Source organism: Furipterus horrens, unplaced genomic scaffold (assembly GCF_987537825.1).
Source record: "Furipterus horrens unplaced genomic scaffold, mFurHor1.1.pri manual_scaffold_7, whole genome shotgun sequence".
Classification (NCBI taxonomy): domain Eukaryota; kingdom Metazoa; phylum Chordata; class Mammalia; order Chiroptera; family Furipteridae; genus Furipterus; species Furipterus horrens.
Genome location: NW_028327177.1, coordinates 101,718,311 through 101,736,797, shown reverse-complemented (window position 1 = coordinate 101,736,797; position 18,487 = coordinate 101,718,311). Strand labels below are relative to the sequence as shown.

Here is an 18,487-nt window from a genome sequence, read left to right as displayed (position 1 = left end):
ACACACAGCTTCTGTTTAAGACAGATGGACAGGGAAACTGGGTGTGGCTATGGAGCAGGTGGAAGCAGAAAACCACCTTAGAAGGATATTGCAGTAGCCTTGGTCAAACTTGTAACAAACGAATGAGGATACGGCAGATAAGAGATGATAACAGCAAAATTTGCGTGATAAAATTCAAGAGACTTGGCAACAGATGGGAACTTTAAGAAAGAAAGGTCACTGGAGGCAGGACTGTGAGTTCCTAGGACTCATGTCTTTTTTGTCTTTATATCTGCAGTAGAAAAAGATGTCATTTCTTAGAAGTTGTGGAAAGTAAACTAACTTGGGGGCTGCAAATGCTTAGAGGCCATAAAAAGAGAAAATCTTGTCCCAGGATCTACTCTACTTGGGTCATTCAATGTTCAGTTGGCAACATTTAAAAATGGACAGATTTCTCACACGCACACACACAAAAAATAGTATTTAAGGTTTGTCCACACTAGTCACCATGTCTCATGTGGCTCTGTTTGGTGGCTCCCCAACCTTTTACCTGGTCTTACTCCCAGAAGGGTTCACTCAGTACCTTCTTGGGCTCTGAGGGCAGCTGAGTCTGGTCCCTTCTCTTCAAGCAGCTCATCAGTTCCCAGGAGGCTGCTTTTTGGTATACTATGAACTATAACATGCACGTTCCATCAGTGATCTGGGGAAACCTGGAACTGGGGTGGGGATTCTGCTCCAAGGACCTCCATTCTCCAGAGAAATCTGGTGAGACCCATTGGTGAAGAGGCACACCAGTGTTTATAATGCCTTTTGCCAGCACTGGCACTCAGGGTTATGGGGCTAAATGGGTGCCACAAAATCACTGCCTTGGTGTAAGTAATTAGATAAGGCCATGTGTGGACTGCATAAAATGTTTATTGATATCTTTGTCATGCCAAAAAAAGTTTTTATTTAAAATTCAAATTCCATTTGAAAGGAGGCAACAAACGATCATTGGGAAACCACCCTGCTCCTGGGGAGCTCCCAGGCTCATGGAAAAGCACGCACATTCTACAGCTACATGAGTCCATCACTTAGAACTGCATTCTGGGAAACTCCTCCTTGGCATCTCTTGCAGGATGCCAAATGGGTCTTTAGTTGGTAGGTGGGAAACAACAGCAACAAAAACAAAATAATTCCATCCTTAAGACATCTCAGAACGTTTCTGGGTTTGAAACTATTGACCCTCAAGGATCCACCACCACCCACCTAGAATATATGTGTATATATATTCTTACTGAAAAAAATTATCACTGTTTTTGTTGCTTGCTGGCTGTCACACCAGACCTGTAGGATGGCCTCAGCACACCTGGCTTTTCTTCTCAGGGGGCGCCTATGGATTCTGGCCATGGACAGGCAGCCCTTCAGGAGCGTTTGGACTTGCTGCAAGTTGGGCACAGAAGCTGACCCTTGGAGACGATGTATGCCCGGCCGCTCAGCTGCTGCTCGCAGCCCTCACAGACAAAGTGCTTTCGGTGCCAGGCCAGGTCTTCCACACGCTGGTAGTCCTCTGAGAATATTATCTGGAGAGGAGAGCAGAAGAAATGAACCTAGTAGAGACAGTGTAGTGAGAGCAAGTGTAGGATGGTGGTTCATCCTATCCTATTTATATTGACCTTTAAATACCTCAGTGGAGAAATCTGACATTAAGCTGAGGCACTAAGGACAGCATTTGGTGAAGGTCACGATTGCATCTTAGCTTGGATGGAAAGAAAAGTCCTCCACCATCAGCAGGTTTTACTCATCTAGGCTCTGGGACACTCTGGGTCAATTGCTAAGCCCAGTTCTGTTCTGAGACAATATTAGATACCCTGGTGAGGACAGCCTAAGGACAGTGAAGCGGCCCGTGGCCAGTCTTCAAGAGCTAGAGCATGTAGGCCACTCGGGCTCAGAAGAAAGTGACACTTTGGGATATTTATCTATATGGTGAGGAATCCGAGGCTCAGAAAGGGCACGATAGCACAATGGTTAAATGTGCCTTTGGAGGTTGGGGTCACACAGGAACCGGGTATCAAGTGGCACTTAAACACTTAGCTTTGTGACTTGGGGCAAATTGCTTATCTCCTTGTGCCTTAGTTTCCACATCTGTAGAACAGGGAGGTAAATACTGCCCATCCCATGGGATTTTATGAGTGCTGCATGAGCTACCACATAAGAAGTGCTTGGAATGCGGTTGGACACGAAGTCAATGCTGGGATTACCATTGACCTCTCTGAGCTGCCCTTTCTCACATGTAATATGGATATAATGATTGTCTCCCCCTAAAGGGCGGCTGTGAGATATAAATGGCACATCACACATAAAGTATGTAGCAAATTACTGACCCATCGGAAGCCCTTAAGAAAGGGTAGAGTGTTGTTACAGTGAACACACTGTTTTCCTCACAAAAGGGAGGCTGTGGTGCAGGCCTGCTGACCGTCCTTTTCCTTTCCAAATGTCGCTTGATGGCAGACTTACTAGTGAAGAGGCCTTAACTTGTAATGAAGACCAACTGTGGAAGGTGGTAGGAGCCAGATATTGGCTCAGAATGAAGAAGACCCTCATATGTGCCAAAGATGAAGGCAGTGGGTTTCCCACCACCAAAGGCATGCAGACCATACTTATTATTATCACAATTATTATTGTCATTATTAATATATCTGAGAGTTCCTCTAGCCTTAAATCATATTGGAAACCTGAACCCCTTTCATAGCATCTCTAACAACTGTATTGTGCTGCATTTAGTGTATTGCATTATAATATGTTAATGTTGTATTATCATGTCATATTATATTACATTATCCTAAGTCCAACAGCAGCTCCCACTTATTAGTCACTTGGGCAGGCCCATGCCCAGCATTTTCATTCAGCATCTCATTCATCTTCACAGTAACCCCATGGGATGGACACTGTTATCCTTCCCATTTGAAAAGTAAGAAAACTGAGGCAAGCAGTTGCATGACCACACAACTAATAGATGTGGAACCAGGTCCCTGCCTCTTGTTATACCCCCTGTGATGTTCTTCTGAGCACTTCCTAAGTGCTAAGGACAAGACTGGACAGGCACTCTGTCTGACCCATCACAACAATCCTATTTTGCAGATGCGAAAACAGGTCGAGAGCATGAAGTGCGACCTGAGCCTCAGTTTTCCTATCTGTGGATCACATCATCAATGATGCCACACTCCCCTTGGCCTCTGGGTCCTCTCCCACAGTAGTGGGGGTGCCCACCCCCCGCCCAGCCCCTCTGACAATCACCTCATCACAGCCGGAGCACCGGGGCCGGATGCTCTCGCAGTAGTGGCGGCCACACCAGGGCGCACCGTCCTTCCAGAAGTAGATGAGGTCCACCAGCGGCTCGGAGCACTTGATGCACACGAAGCAGGCAGGATGCCACTGCTTGTTGTAGCTGGCCCTGTCCGCGTAGATCACAGGGCTGTCAGCAGGTGCTACTCCCTTGCAGAGCTCACACACCTAGAGGGGTGGGGGAGGACCCCAAAGACACAAGGTCATCAGGAGAGCCAAGTGATGCAGGTTTGAGTTTCAATTCCAGTCTCTACTTTCTGGGTGACCTTGAATACTATCTGTCTCAGTTCCTCAGTGTTCTCATGTGCAAAGTGGGATAATACTGCCTACTTAGTAGGTTGTTGTGAGGACTAAATAAAGTACTTGTTCAGCACAGTGGTTCTCAAGCATTCTGTTCTCATGACAGTTTTAAAAACAGTATTAAGACTTTTTGTTCATGTGGGTGGGTAATAGCTATTGATATTTGCCATAAGAACAATTTTAACTGAGAAAAGAAATTAAATATTTATTAATTCATTTGAAAAATAAACCAATACATTAACATAACTATTTGCAATTAAAAAATAATTCTATTTTCCAAAACAGAAAAATTTAGTGAGAAGAGTTGCATTGTTTTACATTTTTGCAAATTTCTTTACTGACTGGCTCAAAAGAGGGCCTCTGGGCTCTTGTAACTGCTTTCACTTTTCATCTTTTGCATAATGTTGTTTTTTTGAAATATATGAAAAAAATCTGGCCTCACACTAATATGAAGCTGGAAAAGGGAGGAGAATTTTAATCGACTTTCCAGGATACTGTGTATAGTTTTCTGTTATTCTTCATCAAAATTCAAGTGGTAGTTCCCTGAAAGAAGGTTAATTTGAAAGTTAGGAATTTGAAACATACCAATCAACCTTTCATCCTTGTTACAAGAACCCACGGGTTCACCTTGTAGTTTCAATGGATTTTTACCTGTGTATGATTATTTTGCAACAAACTTTAACTTTTAGAACAGTTTTAGATTTACAGAAAAATTGTGAAGATCGTACAGAGAATTCTCATATACCCCACACTCAGTTTTCTTTGTTCTTAACATCTTACATTAATGTGGTATATTTGTCATGATTAATTAATAACATGGATATGTTGTTATTAACTAAAATGCAAATTTCATTAAGATATTCTTCGATTTCACCTAATGTTCTTTTACTGTTTCAGGATCCCACCCAGGACACCACGCTACATTTAGTTGTCAGGTCTCCTTAGGCACCTCTTGGCTGTGACAGTTTCCCAGACTTCCCTTGTTTTCGATGACCTTAGCAGTTTGGAGGAATGCTGCTCAGATATTTTGTAGACTATCCCTCAATTGGGATTTGTGTGATGTTATCATTAAACTGAGAGGAAAACCACAGAGGTAAATTGCCAACCTCATCACATCCTACCCAGAGTACATACTCAATTCATAAAATCCTTTGAGTCATTTTGGACTTGTCTCCTGCCCTTCACAACTCCAACGCTGATGATAATGATGGCTGTCATTTCCTCAGAGCAGGTCTGTGGCCAGCCCTGTGCTCAGGCTCCTGCATTCATTACTAATTCCCCTTACAGAAACCTGAGAGTTATTTCCCCTTCTAGAGTTATCTCCCTTTTAGAACAATCATTATTTTCCCCTGAGAAATGGCAAAATGTACAGCTGATAGGAGACAAAACTGGGATTTGAACACTGGCCCCAAAGCTAAGGTTCGTTCTGCTATGCCACGTGGCCTTTTGATCAGGTGTTGGCAAACTGTGGCTGCGGCCAAACCTAACCATGGCCTGTTCTTGGAGGACCCATCAGAGAAGAATGGATGTTATGTTTGAATTCCAATTCAATGAAATGTTTTCTCAAAAAATAATTCCATTTTTTCTCATTAGCAGACCTGTGTTATGCACTAAATTATGTCTCCACCAAATAAATACGTTGGAGCCCTAAACCTATATGAATGTATTTAGAGACAAGGCCTTTAAGGAGGTAACTAAGGTTAAATGAGGTTGTAAAGGTGGGACCCTCATCAGGACTGGCATCCTTGTAAGAGGAGAAACCAGAGATTAAACAAGTTTTCTCTTCCTTCCTGTGCATTGACAGAGGAAAAGCTATGTAAGACACAGTGAGAAGGCAGCCATCTGAAATCCAGGAAGAGCACTCTCACCAGAAACCAACCCTGCCAACACCTTGATCTTGGACGTCCAGCCTCCAGAACTGTGAGAAAATCAATTTGTTATTTAAGTTACCTGGTCTGTGGTATTCCCAGTTCCCAAACTGACTGATACAACCTGTATTACAAAAGCTTGAGTTTAATTATAATATTACACAGTTGATCCTTGAATGATGTGGGGGTTGAGGGCGTCAGCACTCTGTGCAGTAGAAAATCAGCATATAACTTAAAATGACCATCTGCACATTCGGATTTCCATCCATGGACCGAAAATACAGTTAACCCTTGAATAACACACTTTTAAACTGCCCGAGATCCAAATAATTCAAACTGTGTTGTTGAAGGGTCAACTGAATTTTGAATTTCAAAAATAAAAAAAATTGTGGAAAATTTTTTTCTTTCTTGTTACGTAATGTACCTACATGATATCATTGATTGGATCTTGGCTCACAACTCTTGAAATATTTACCACTTAGCCTTCTACAGAAAATATTTGCTGGCCTTGGCTTTGGATGAGAACTGTTACATGTCAGGCCCCCATCGCAGTAGTTATTGTTTTGCCGTGTAGACATGAGGAGGCACATGTTAAAAGCCTAAACACTTAAGTATTCTTAAGTTAAATACTTTAATTATGTACTTATTGATAACATACTCCTGTATATAAAGAGGAACTAAAAATTAAAATGGCGAAAGTTGGGGAAAGAAGACCAAATGACAAAGAATGTCCATGTGCCGATACTAGTTCCCAAACACAGTGGTTGTTGAATAGATGTCTAGAGAAGGAATATGTTTGGTTAATTGATGCTGGATGCCTGCTGATGTTCCTTAGAATGTGCTAGATTTGTGGTTTCAGTTATGCCCATAAGAAAGAGTGGCGTGAAAACCCTGTGCCTGGTACTCATCAGAGGGTCTAAACCAAAAGTAAGTGATGAATCAGCATTCATTTATTTTCACCATCTCTTTTGGCATAGCTGGGAAGTGTAAACTATTTGGCAAGAGCTGCCTGAGTACCAAGCGAGTTTTCTGCTTATCTGGCTTTCTAAATTTCACGGATCAAAATTTCTACTCCTTCCCTCCTACAGAGGGACTTACTGCCAACCCACGACACCAGGTAGAGCACCACCATGATGCATCAGTGGGGCTCCTAATGGCACATTTCCAGAGGTAGGGAAGGGGAGACAGACACATGCACCTGAGTGGGCCTGGGGCATCAGTAGGCCCCCGTGACCCAGAGAAGGAAATGGGGGATATGAGGCCAGAAAGGCAGTTTGGGGGTGATCTTGGGTAGCTTTGAACCCAGGCTATGGGTTGGGATTCACTCTGGAGGTAATGGGAAGCCATTACTTGTTCTTGAGGCGAGGAGTGCTGTGTTTGGTTTGTACTGTAGGGAGGCAATCGTGGTGGCAGAGCGGAGGAAGTGGGGGAGATTCACGCTCGCGAGCTTGGCCTCAGCTTCTTAGCATGAAACATGTCTCTTCCATCATTGTTTCTCCAGCACCCCAGCTCTCGGCCTCATTACTGCCAGTAGTCAGCCCTTCCAAGTAAACAGCGCCACTGCCACTTATGAAAGTAAGATGTCTGGGTAATGAGCCCTGTCAACATGCGTCAGGAACCAATTTTCTCCTTCCTGCCTCTGAGCTGTTTCTGTGCATTCTTTGAGATGACAGATCTGACACTATCCCAGTTCTGTCACCTGGTGGGCCCCCAGCCACCAGGGGCAGGCTGGCAACTGAGAGTCAGAATGCCTAGCCTGCTTGGGTCCTAAGATCCTGGCCCCACTTTCCTCTGCAAAATGTATACTTCTATAATCTTTGGTACTGAGGTTTACAATTTCTAAATTGCAGGGGATGGTTGAGAGGGGGACTAACTTTGTGACCTTGGACAAGTTACCCAACCTCTCTGTGCTTCAGTTTTTTCACCTTGTCAAATGGGGATACTTCTACTAATAATAACAACATCATAGGGTTATTGCATGATTAAATGAGATAACAGTTAATGGACTTTATAAGGGTTCAATAATAATTAGCTAAAATCTCCTGTTATTCTCTACCCCAGCTCTCCTTATAGATAAGAAACCCAAGAGGTCCTGGCTGGGTAGCTCAGTTGGTTAGAGTGTCATCCTAATGTGCCAAGGTTGTGGGTTCGATCCCTGGTCTGGGTATATACCTAAAGTACCAATGAATGCCTAAATAAGTGAAACAGCAAATTGATGTTTCTGTATCTAAAAAAAAATTATAAGAAAGCCAAGGCTCAGAGGAGTTAAATCACTTTCCCAAGATGACCAAGTCATATTAAAGGCAGGATCTGCATTTGGTTTGGAGGCCTGGGGTTCCTTTCCATAACACCGCTAGCATGCAGGTTGGCAGTGCGTTGTGTGAGTTTCATTGTCTGATCACTCACTACTCCAGACTCAGCTACAATCAGTGTCTGGCTTGGCTGGCCTGGTCCTCTCCAACTCCACCCCGTCTAAGACAGTGATTCTCAGACTGCAGTCTGCTCCCACACCCCCCAGAGGGTTTGCTCAAACAGACAGCTGGGGCCCGGTCCCAGAGTGTCTGATTCAGTAGGTCTGGCGTGGGGCATAGAAATTTGCAAGTTCTCAGAGATGCTGATGTGGTCAGGAGTCCACACTTTGAGAACCACTGTCATGGAGTGTTTAAAAATGACCGTATAAATAAACTCACCAAAAATGATATCGCCGATTTGATTTGGTTACCGCAAAAGCCAAGTTGAATTCCTGACATGCTTAAATTCTAGACTATTTTTAAGAAAGCCCAGTGTGGTCATTCTTAGGCCACTTTGCCTGTGTGGTCAAGCAGAAGTCCTTCGCAGCTATGTTAAAAGGCATAGAGAAAAACATTTATCATTAGCACATCAGTTGGTTCTTACTCAGACTCCCAACTATCTAAAATGAGAGCTTATTCATGAGAATCTTTCCGACATTTGCCACAAGCTTAGTTTGCAGACTATCTCCTGCCCCCGGCATCTCTCCCTCCTGGGAGGATGTCTGGCACAAACCTGTCATAGGCAGAACACATATGTTTCTCCCTGTTCAAGTGGCGAGAGATTCTTAATGAAAAGGCTCTAAATGAAAGAGTTTGAAAATTCTGAACTTTGGACCTTTGTAATTTGTAAAAGCGCCTGCTTTGAGAAAGCTGAGGAACATTTTAGATTGGGCTGCCTCAGATGCTAAGGCCCCGCAGGGTTGGGGTTCCCTCAGTGTGTGAAAATGATGTTGCAAATTCTTGGACACTCCTCCCACTAGTGAATGGCTTGCACCTGGAAAATGGGGGCGGGGGATGTGATGAATCCCGTGGAAGGTCACGAAGTCACTAGCTCCCACTGGGTTCCCTCTCTCACTATGCACACCCTGCTCCTGGGCAGGCAGGGATGAAGTCCTGAGGACTCTGGGCTGGGGTAACCATGTGGGGAAAACACACAGAAGCTACTGCTGGCCCAGCCCCAGCTGTTTGCATCTGCCCAGCACCAAGGCCAGCCACAGGAGTCAAGGAGCTTCAGAAGACTCCAGTCCCCACCTGCCAGCTGCTCCGAATGATGCCCTGGGGACAGAGATCGGCTATCGCCACTGAGCCCTGACCAACTGCTGATCTGTGAGCACAACAGAAGTTATTGTTTTAAGCCACTACATCTTGGGGAGGTTTGATAGGCAGCATTAGCTAACAGGAACATCCAATGTGGGTCCATGGAATTTTTAAGACTTCTGAAATGGAAGTAATCAGGACACAGAGTTTTTTAGGCAATAGCAGATGTAGGACAGTGGCCAAGAGTTACACGGCCAAGGAACTGTCTCTAAGGGCCGAGCCATGCTGGCCTTCAGAGAGGGGTCAGCAGATATGGAGAACCCGCTAAACAGCAATAATCTCTCCATCAGTGCTGCCAGAGTTCTGTCCCCATCCTGCTGTCTCTCTGCAAGGCTCTTATTCAAAGGCCTACCCAGTCTAAACCCACAGTGCCTTGTGAAAACCTTACCATTACAATATAGTAAATATTAACACAAGGGCCTTGAATTCAGGCACTGGGTTCTTTCCAATACAAATACTCAATAATTTATTTATAAATAGCATCTCCTCATTTCCTCTTATGGTGATTATGCACCATCCCTGCTTTGCACCCTTATGCATCCCAGAGTCATTGTTTCTTCTTTTCTTCTTCCCCCCTTTTCTTTTCCGGCTCTGGGTCATTTCTGGCATCCTGAGGCTGTTGCGTTCTGTTCCCCCCCAACTGTCCTTTTCCAGGGGCTCCTTCCGGTGCAGGACAGGCAGGCTGGTGCAATGCTTAGCGTCACGGCCCTGGAAATGAGGTCTGTACCACAGCTTCTTCACTGGTCAGCCCTTGGACAAGTCACCTACCTTTCTGAGCCTCACTTCCCTCATCAGAAGCAAGTGGCTTGTGGGAAAAGCTTCATACATGGAGGTCACTGCCAGCCACTCTGCCTCATGCTTCCTCTCTTGGGGCAGCTTATTGAATATGGGGCTCTCTGTCACGCCAGGTAAAATGTGAGATGTTTCTAAATGAATCTCCCTCACCAGGTATTTGGGTGACAGGGGTGGGGAGATGGAACCACGAAGGCTTTATAAATCTACACTTGCAAAGGAGAATGTCACCCTGGGGTGTTCTCGAATCCCGCTCTGTGTAGCGGGTGGGCAATGACTGACTTGCTACAAATGGTGCTGCTGAGGAGGGAAAAGCCTTACGTGAGTCACCCCTCGGCAGCCACCTCGCGTGGCGCCTCCAGCCGGGGGCTCTGGCAACGGGACTTCCTGTTCTTTGGGGTCTGGGTTGGGCCTGAGTTCCAGTTCTGATTTAACTGCTCACCAGCTAGGTGACTAGACAATTTCCTTAACTCTATGTTTTCTCGTTTTTTGTCTGTGACCCAGAGCAGGAAATACATGTGATGACCTGACGTAATACAGAAACACCTGTACACATACACATCCCGAGATAAAAGGTTACCAGAAAAATATTTACTACCCCCAAAGCACTTCATTTAGAACAAAAACAAAAAGAAAAACAAAACAAAATAAACTTCCGGTTGTAATTCACTACACTGATTTACTGTCCACTGACAGGTTGTGACCTGAAGTTTAAAAACACTGTTTAAGTTGGCTAAGAATTTCCTATAATGTTTTAGTCTTTAAAAATGGGGATAATATACCTTATAGGATAATTCTTAGGATTAAATAAGTTAATGCTAAGATTAATGTGGAGCCTCTGGCTCAGTGCCTGGCACAACCTAGGTGGTCAATGAATGGTAGATGACATCCTCCTCCTCCTCCTCATTCCCATCATCCTTTAACCTATAATAGCAACATAAAATCGGATAAAACCAAAGTATTTCATAAAAAGCTAAAGCTATTTTTCATGGTGCTGCAAGTTCCAGGGTCAGAAAACTACTTCTGTGGGCCAACCCTAGCTCACCACCTGTGTCTGCAAACGAAGGTTTATCAGAACACAGCCATGGCCATCTGCTTAGATACCGTCTATGGCTGCGTTAGTGCTACAAGGACAGAGGTAGTGGTTGTGACTGAGACTGTGTGGCCACAAAGTCTAAAACATTCACTCTTCCTTTAACTGAAAAAGTTTGGCAGCCCCTGTTTCAGTCAATGGAATATTACGCGGTTGACTTCAGAAGAAACAAAAATGCTTGTGAGGCCTATGTGGCAACATGGAAAAGTATTTACAAGTATAAAAAGTGGAATACAGGGGCTTTTCTGTGAAAAAACAAAACCCTTTAATGTTATTAAAATATTTCCACTGTAAAGGAGGGAGGCAGATGTTGAGAAGGCTGGTAACCATGGTGATTGATTTCCAGGGCTGCTTCTCTGGGCCTCTTTCCCTCCTGTCCTCCAGCTCAGATGGGCACAAGGTGGGGGGTGGCGCGGTGGTTTCAAATTCCCAGATAGGGGCTGGCAGGCAAGCCATCCTGCCAAGCCCGCAAGCCAAACATCTGCTTGGACAATGATTTGAAAGTTCTTTGCCCACAAATATGTCCCTTTTCAGGGCTGGAGTTAGGCTGAGCCGCCAGCTGCTGTGAGTGTCCATCTGAGAGGCAGACCTCAGTGGAAGGGCGGAGACCCAGGACTCCAGGGCCCCCTCTGTGCATTCTTGTGGGAAGCAGGGGGTGGGGGCCACACTAATTTGGACCAAATTAACAAATTTTTACAACTTCAAGGAAGGCCTTCACTTCTCTCAATCTATTCTCTTCCTCTTCATCACTCTCTTTGGCATGGCTTGGCCTGAAAAAGGGGTGGTGTGGGGAAGGGCCTGGGACGTAGGGAGGGGTGGCAGGAATAATAAGTACTAGAGGGTGGAGATCACATTAAATGTTATGTTCTAGCTTTCTCTCCCCCTTCTTCAGTTACAAGTTTGGGGTACAGGGAAGGGCGGAAATGCCTGGGCAAAGTGACCGTGCCCAGGAAATCGCTGTATATTCAATTTCTGAGAGAATATCCAGTAAGCTCTGTGAATGCAGGGCAATGGTTTGGTGGGGATGTTGGCAATCAGAGCAGTAAGGTCATTGCCTGCAGGGTGCGCAGGCACCCACAGGGTCCATCCAGGTGGGAGAGGTGGGGAGCAGAGGGTTGGGAAAGTGAGTCTGGGGCTTCCCCATTCTGGTGTGAAAGGCTCCAGGTTGCTGGAATTGGCAGCTACCTGGCCATGGAACCCTTGGGACTGGGGTGGAGCAGGCAAGTCCTTCTGTTGTTCTTGGCATGCAGATAAGAGGCCCCCAAATTCTCCACTGGGCTGGGCTGTGAGTTACTCCGAACACTGCTGCTCACCCCAGGAGGCCTAAATACAGGCTGCTTGCATTGCTGGTCTACGATGGGATGCGCAGCAGGACCTGGGACAGAACCCAAGCCCCACCCCTCATCAGCAGGCTCGCTAACCTCCGTGCCTCAGGCTCCACATCTGTGAAATGGGTGCAGCAACCCCAACCTCTCTTGCTGGTTGTTAGGGGGATTCAAAGAGATAGGTGGGCCTGTTGTGCAGTGAACATTTGCACACACAGTGGGGCAAGTGAGGGCAAGAGAGGGAGGCTAAATATTTTTGGATTTTTAATTGGCCTCACTGATTCAAAGGGCATGCTTTGGGAGGGACAGGGGTGAGTAAGTATCTGGGCTATTTCATGTAGAGGGATTACCCTGAAGGTACTACCCATGGTGCCCCACCTCTCCTACCCTTGGTAATAGTAACACTTTCAGAAGACTGCCCTGTGGTTGGCGTGGGCAGACACAGCCCCTGGGCTCACTCTCAGATGTGCCATGGCTAATTTTAGGCCACCCTGTCCCGTCAGGGGGCCCTGTCTGAAGGCCTGGTGGTTGAAAGCTGGGGGTGAGCTGCAGATCTGCCAACTACCCTCAGATCCATGTGACTGGACAGTTCTGGCCACTAGGATGGGTCGGGCTAGCTCCCATCCGCAGCCTAGCTGGCCCTCTGTTTTCTGGCTTCACCCGCAGCTCAGCCCGTGGGTGGGAATTCCACATGGGCGAGCCAGGAAAGGCTTTTGGCAATAAGACTTCTCTGGTCTAGACAACCTTTTCCTCTGAGGATACTTTGGTGGAAAGGTTGTGGGGGATGTCTCTGCAGCTTGATCCTGCTCTCTATAGTCTGAGCCCCTCCTCCCTAGGTCTCTGAAGAATGTCATGACTGCGACAAGCTGAGCTGCAGCACAGAAAAGCGAGGGCTCGTGGCCTCTGATGGTGGAGTGTAGTGTGGTCAAGGGCATGGCTGGTCAGGGCCAGGTATAAAGCAGTGTGTTAGATTCTGTGCCTATGCCTCCAGAAATTCCCATGGACAACTTAAAGAATGCAAGAGTGTTGTGCAGCATTCTGCAAGTTGGGCAGAGGCCAAATAAATCCAGGAGGTGCCTGGGTTATTGTCTTCTGGACCCTCACCATAGACCAAATCGCTGAGCTTATATGTAAGGTCATTTTTAATATGCTTTAGCAGTGGTTTTCAAAGTGTAACCCCCATATTGCATCAGAATCAACCTGGGGACCCATTACTAAGTAGGCAACGCTGGGGTGGGATCCAGCCCTCCAAACTTAAACAAGCTTGCTAGGCGATTTTAGTTTGCGAACCACTGCGTTAGCCTATGAAAGCTCTGAGAAGTCGTGCTGTAAAGAAGACCATTTAGTTTTGCTCAGTGTAATGCCTCCCAAACTTACATGGCCACATGACTTTTCTGTAGCACAATACCCATTAGCTTTCTAAGGCAGGAGCCTTGGGAAACAGGAAAGATGGACTTGGGGTCTGTCAGGAGTCAGTTTGAATCCCACAGCCTTTCTTCATGTCCCTGGGTGGCTGGGAGATTTAAATTAGACACTGCAGTGCTTAGCGCTGCCCTTGGTTCACATCAATGCCCACTAAACTGTAGCTGCTAGCGACGGTAATAGTGATCAATATTAGGGTGATAAACAGCAATATGTGACTGATATAGTTCTAGTATCATCATTTCACGTGCCTCTCTTTTTGCCTCCATCTTTTCCCATAAAACTCTGTTTGGATCTGGGATGTCAGACTGAGTCCTACAATTTTCTTCTCACATGCAGGTTCTTAAGCTGAATGCCCTGAGCACTTCAAGTAAAGCTCATTGCCCTCACCAGGGGAGCAAAAATCAGAACTTGTACCTGATTCTTGGCATTGGTAACTGTCCTGCAACGCCCTAACATGAGAAACAAGGGGAGTGCAGCACCCAGGATGGCCAGAACCCATGTTCACGTAATGTGGCCACTGACGGGTAAAGCAGAGCCGTTCAGGGAGGGCAGCCCATGTCCACACCTACACGTGGCATTGTTGGGGACACACAGTCTATGGCCTGGCGGGGTATCTAGCTACCTTTATAGGATTTGCTCCTTGGCTTCCAGGAGATAAAGAGGGGGCAGTTAAATAAGAGCACCCCACCTCCTTGCTTCCTGGAACAGATAACAAGCAGGGTTGTGTAACTCTAGAAAGACTATTGGATCCATGTTCTTTGCTTAGGAACTGGGGTACCTTGGAAAAGTTACCTGCTTATCCTCTCTGAATCTCTGATTCCTCACCAGTAAAATGGGATTGGTGAAATTCACCCCATTGAGCAACTGTGCAAATTAAACAAAAAGACCCAGAAAAAGTGAACATAGCATTCGGCACAGAACGAGTGCTTAATAAAGGTGACCTTGAGATCTCATCATCCTCCTAGGCGAAATGGCCATCCAAATTGTCCCCATCTTTTCAGGCTCAATTTAGTTTGAACATTCATTTAGTCATTCGTTTGTTCATTCAGGGGTCACATATTTATTGAGTGCCTACTATTTCTATTGAAGGCACCTATTGCGGATACAGAGCCGAACAAGACTAGACCTCAGCCACTAGAGGCAGTGACAGACCTGAAGCCAATAATTACATGATTAGTTACTGAATTTAGATTGTGGTTAGGGTAAGGAAGGAGAACGCTGTCTTCCCCAGCCAGCCCAGGCCAATCAATGTTGGCTTCCTTTGGAGTCCCTATCTTATTTCCTGACTGTGGAATCTGCCATTTATTGTCTGGTCTTGTTTAAATGCTTCCAAGGTGTCAGAACTGTTTCCTAGGGTTGACTGTAGGCAGGGATCTGGGATCTCAAGCCACCTTTGCCCTGCTTCCCCACTGAAGGAAATGTGGGGCTGAGTCAAAGAGAAAGTGTGTTTTCCGATCTGCATCTCTCTCTTGGGAAGGGCAACTGTGAAATGTCACGACTTAAAGAAGTCGCCTTCCAACTTGGAATTAAACAGTATTTATCCTTAAGGACAAATAGGTATTTGAGAATGGACAGAAGGCAGAGTTGGGGAAGAAATTACTTCATAAAACATGATCACTGAATTTTTTAAAAGTCCTTGGGACATGTATTCTTCCTGAGAAACGGGTCTTTTTGACATCATGGCCAAGTCTGTGGTAGAGAAAATAAGTTTTGTTCTTTTGTCTTAAGAGTTGTCAGATGAACATCGTTTATTGGATGGTAATCCCAAATGAATGTGCCAACAACTTGAGGGGCTGGACTAGAGTATGAGATAACAAGTTTGAGTCTCTGCAGCAGAGAAGAGTCTGACTCTTTCGGGATGTGTGGACAGCATTGTTTGGACTGGCATTCCCCTGGGATGTCTGGCTGGGACAGGGAACTGCCAGCCTGTTCCCAGCAAGTCAGGTAATTTGCCTGAGGACCCTGTGTGCTTTTATCTCCAAATGTCAAACAGAAGCATGAAACCACCTGACTGATGAGGGGGCTGGGGTGGGGGTTCAAAAGGTAGAAGGGAGCCGGCAGCTATGACACTTAGCAAACATCAGCCCCAGCGACACGAGTCTCAAGCTAGTCCTTTCACTTCCTGGGCGACAGAAGAAGGCAAACCCATCCTTGAGGCTTCACCACTCAGACCCTGGCTCCCCTTCCTATGTTCTCAAACAACCTCAGTGGCTCACCCCCACAGCCCACCCTCCTACTAGGGGAAACTTGCAGAGGCCGGGCCTCTGCACCACGGTACCTGCCATGGAAAGCCTGCCACAACTCCCATGGCACTTAAAACCATAAGCCCATGGCTTTCTCCAATGTGGGGATAATGTCCTCTGCTTGATTTCCTAGGCTCGGCAGAGAGTACAGGCTGAGCAGGACTTAGTGATGAACAGATGAATGTCCTGACTTCAGGAGGCGGGCCCCTGCTGACGTGGCGGCCTTGTGTCCTGCCTCCCCCAGCTCACCATGCTTTTAGTCACATGGGACTTCGTTCAATCATTCGGCTCTGCTGTGCTCTCTAGAACTTTCACTGCACATGGTCACCTCTTTCAGGTGGCACAGGTCTTTTCATGAAAGCCTAAAGGCCTGGCTGGCTCCTAGTTGTCCTGGGGCCAGCTTGGGTCTTGGCTCCTAATCCAAACCTACCTTCATCCCGTGCAAGCTTAGACGCCCTTTCTCTAAGTTGTGACAGTTTGGTTGTCTGTAACTGCCACTGAACAATGAAACTTTGGAGGGCAGTGACTTTGTATAATCTTCCACGGTACGGGGCCAGGCACAAATTACATGAGTATTAAGTAGCTCCTAGAGGCATGGGTGCATGAATGAGGGGAAGAAGCCTATAGTTGGGGCCCTGACCACGCAGCCCTGGCAGGGGTGGCCGCAGCAGCCCCGAAATACTGGGAGAGACTTACGTATTCTTTGGCCGGGTCACCGATGCTGCCGTTGGTGGTTGGGGCTGAGGACTCTGCACCCTCTGGCTTCTCCTGCTGCTTGCCCTCCTCCTTGGGTAAGCCGCCCTGCCCAGGGAGGGCTACTTCTCCCACGCCGAGGGCCTCGCTCTTATACTGCTTGACAAATTCTTCCATTAGTTTCAGCTCATTCTCCACAAGTCCGTGGCAGCGAGAGGGGTCCTGGTCGTAGATGGGGAGCTGGTGCATGAGCTGGCGGCGGCGGTAATAGGCGCCCTCGGTGCCGGTCACTGGCTGCCTCTCCTTTGGGATGAGCTCCATGTACTGCAGGCCCTGGGCAGGAGGACAGAAACCCACTGTGATTCTCAAGGACCCAGGCAGAGATCTGAGAACCAGTGAACAATTTCTAGCTTCTTCAGGTTTTTGCGGGACCCAAGGATTCTCAGGGAAGAAATGTTGTGAATTTTGGTGACACCCAAGAGAGGCCTAAATAAGCTTTCACTTTCCCCCAAGTTGTAATCACAGTCACTTTCTTGATAAGAATTGTGTGATTTAAGTATGTTCATTTTAGATTTGCTGACTTTGTGACATGTATTTTGTTTCCTTCAAAATAGAATATTTTTACTTTACTTACCTCATGTCGATGCTTCTAATTAAAAAAAAGTCAATCTAGTTTAAAATTGCTTTTCTTAGAAAAGTATAATTAAATCATTATGGACATAGGTTTTTAATGGTTTATTGATTTAAAAATATGCAAAAACAGCTACTAATAGCTGAATCAACAAGGTCTCATATCAATAACATTCCCACATGGATATGAATGGTAATCATCTGAATATTAACATGTTCAGAGATCATTGTTCAATTTGGCCTTTAAAAAAAAAATCTTAAAAAAAAAAATTACCTAAGGCTGTATTTATTGATTTCAGTGAGAGAAGAAGAGGGAGGGAGGGAGGAGAGAGAGAGAGAGAGAAACATGGATGTGAGAGAGAAACATCTATTGGTTGCCTCTCATATGTGGCCCTACTGGGAATTGAACCCTCAACCTAGGTATGTGCCCTGACCAGGGATTGAACCCACAGACTTTTGGTGCATGGGACAACACTCCAACCAACTGAGCCACCTGACCAGGGCTGAACAGAAATCTTTAACTTGGGAGCGTCCCAGGGAGGGGGAGATAGGGGAAAGTAAAGGTCAAGGCCAACACAGCAAGAGAAACTGTGAAAGGCTAAGTATTTATCCTTGACAACGGTTCTCCATTTCTGTGCCTGACCTTGACACACGCACCAGGTTGGCTGATTCCCACTGCCCAGGTGGCTTCTGCCCTATTTACTCTTTTAGAACCTGCCTGCCTCATGTTGCATCATTGAGGCTGGACTCATTTGGAATTGTGTGAAGCAACCCAGAAATTCATACTTCAATTTATAATGAGCAGTCCAGTTGCGTTCTGCTTTTAGGGAGCAGGGGTGAGGAACCTGGGTGGGGGGGGGGGTACTAGTTCAAGAGCCTGGTATTTGCTGAATTTATAAATGAATTCTGGATAAGAGTGTTTTTTTTAGAAAAGGGTGAGGAGGCAACTTGGGTTCCTGTGGGACTCATCAATTGAAGGGTGGTAGCTACAGATGCCCCCTTGGTGGCTCTGCCCTAGATTCTGGGGACACTTGGCTAAGACGTGTTCTGGCCTGTGGGCTCAAAGAACGCCCTGTTAATCCCTGCTCATAGGCACAGTCCCTAATACTTTTCAAGGTGCTTTCTCAGATGCCAGAGATGGCCTAGATGGTGAACAGAGTCCTGGGGTGTCAGGAAATTTGGGTTTCTAGCTTCAACCCTGCAGCTC

General features: G+C 46.2%; 1 protein-coding gene across 1 annotated transcript in view; it reads right to left on the bottom strand.

Moving 5' to 3' along the window:
* Positions 1 to 876: 876 nt before the first annotated feature.
* The window catches only part of LMCD1 (LIM and cysteine rich domains 1), a 58,477-nt gene continuing 40,866 nt past the window's right edge, over positions 877 to 18,487 (bottom strand). The window contains exons 4-6 of the mRNA XM_090284098.1: positions 16,654 to 16,983; positions 3,256 to 3,471; positions 877 to 1,541 (exon numbers count right to left, since the gene is read on the bottom strand). Coding sequence (XP_090140224.1) covers positions 1,383 to 1,541; positions 3,256 to 3,471; positions 16,654 to 16,983 — 705 coding nt within the window. The 3' untranslated portion in view covers positions 877 to 1,382. The remainder of the gene's footprint in view (positions 1,542 to 3,255; positions 3,472 to 16,653; positions 16,984 to 18,487) is intronic.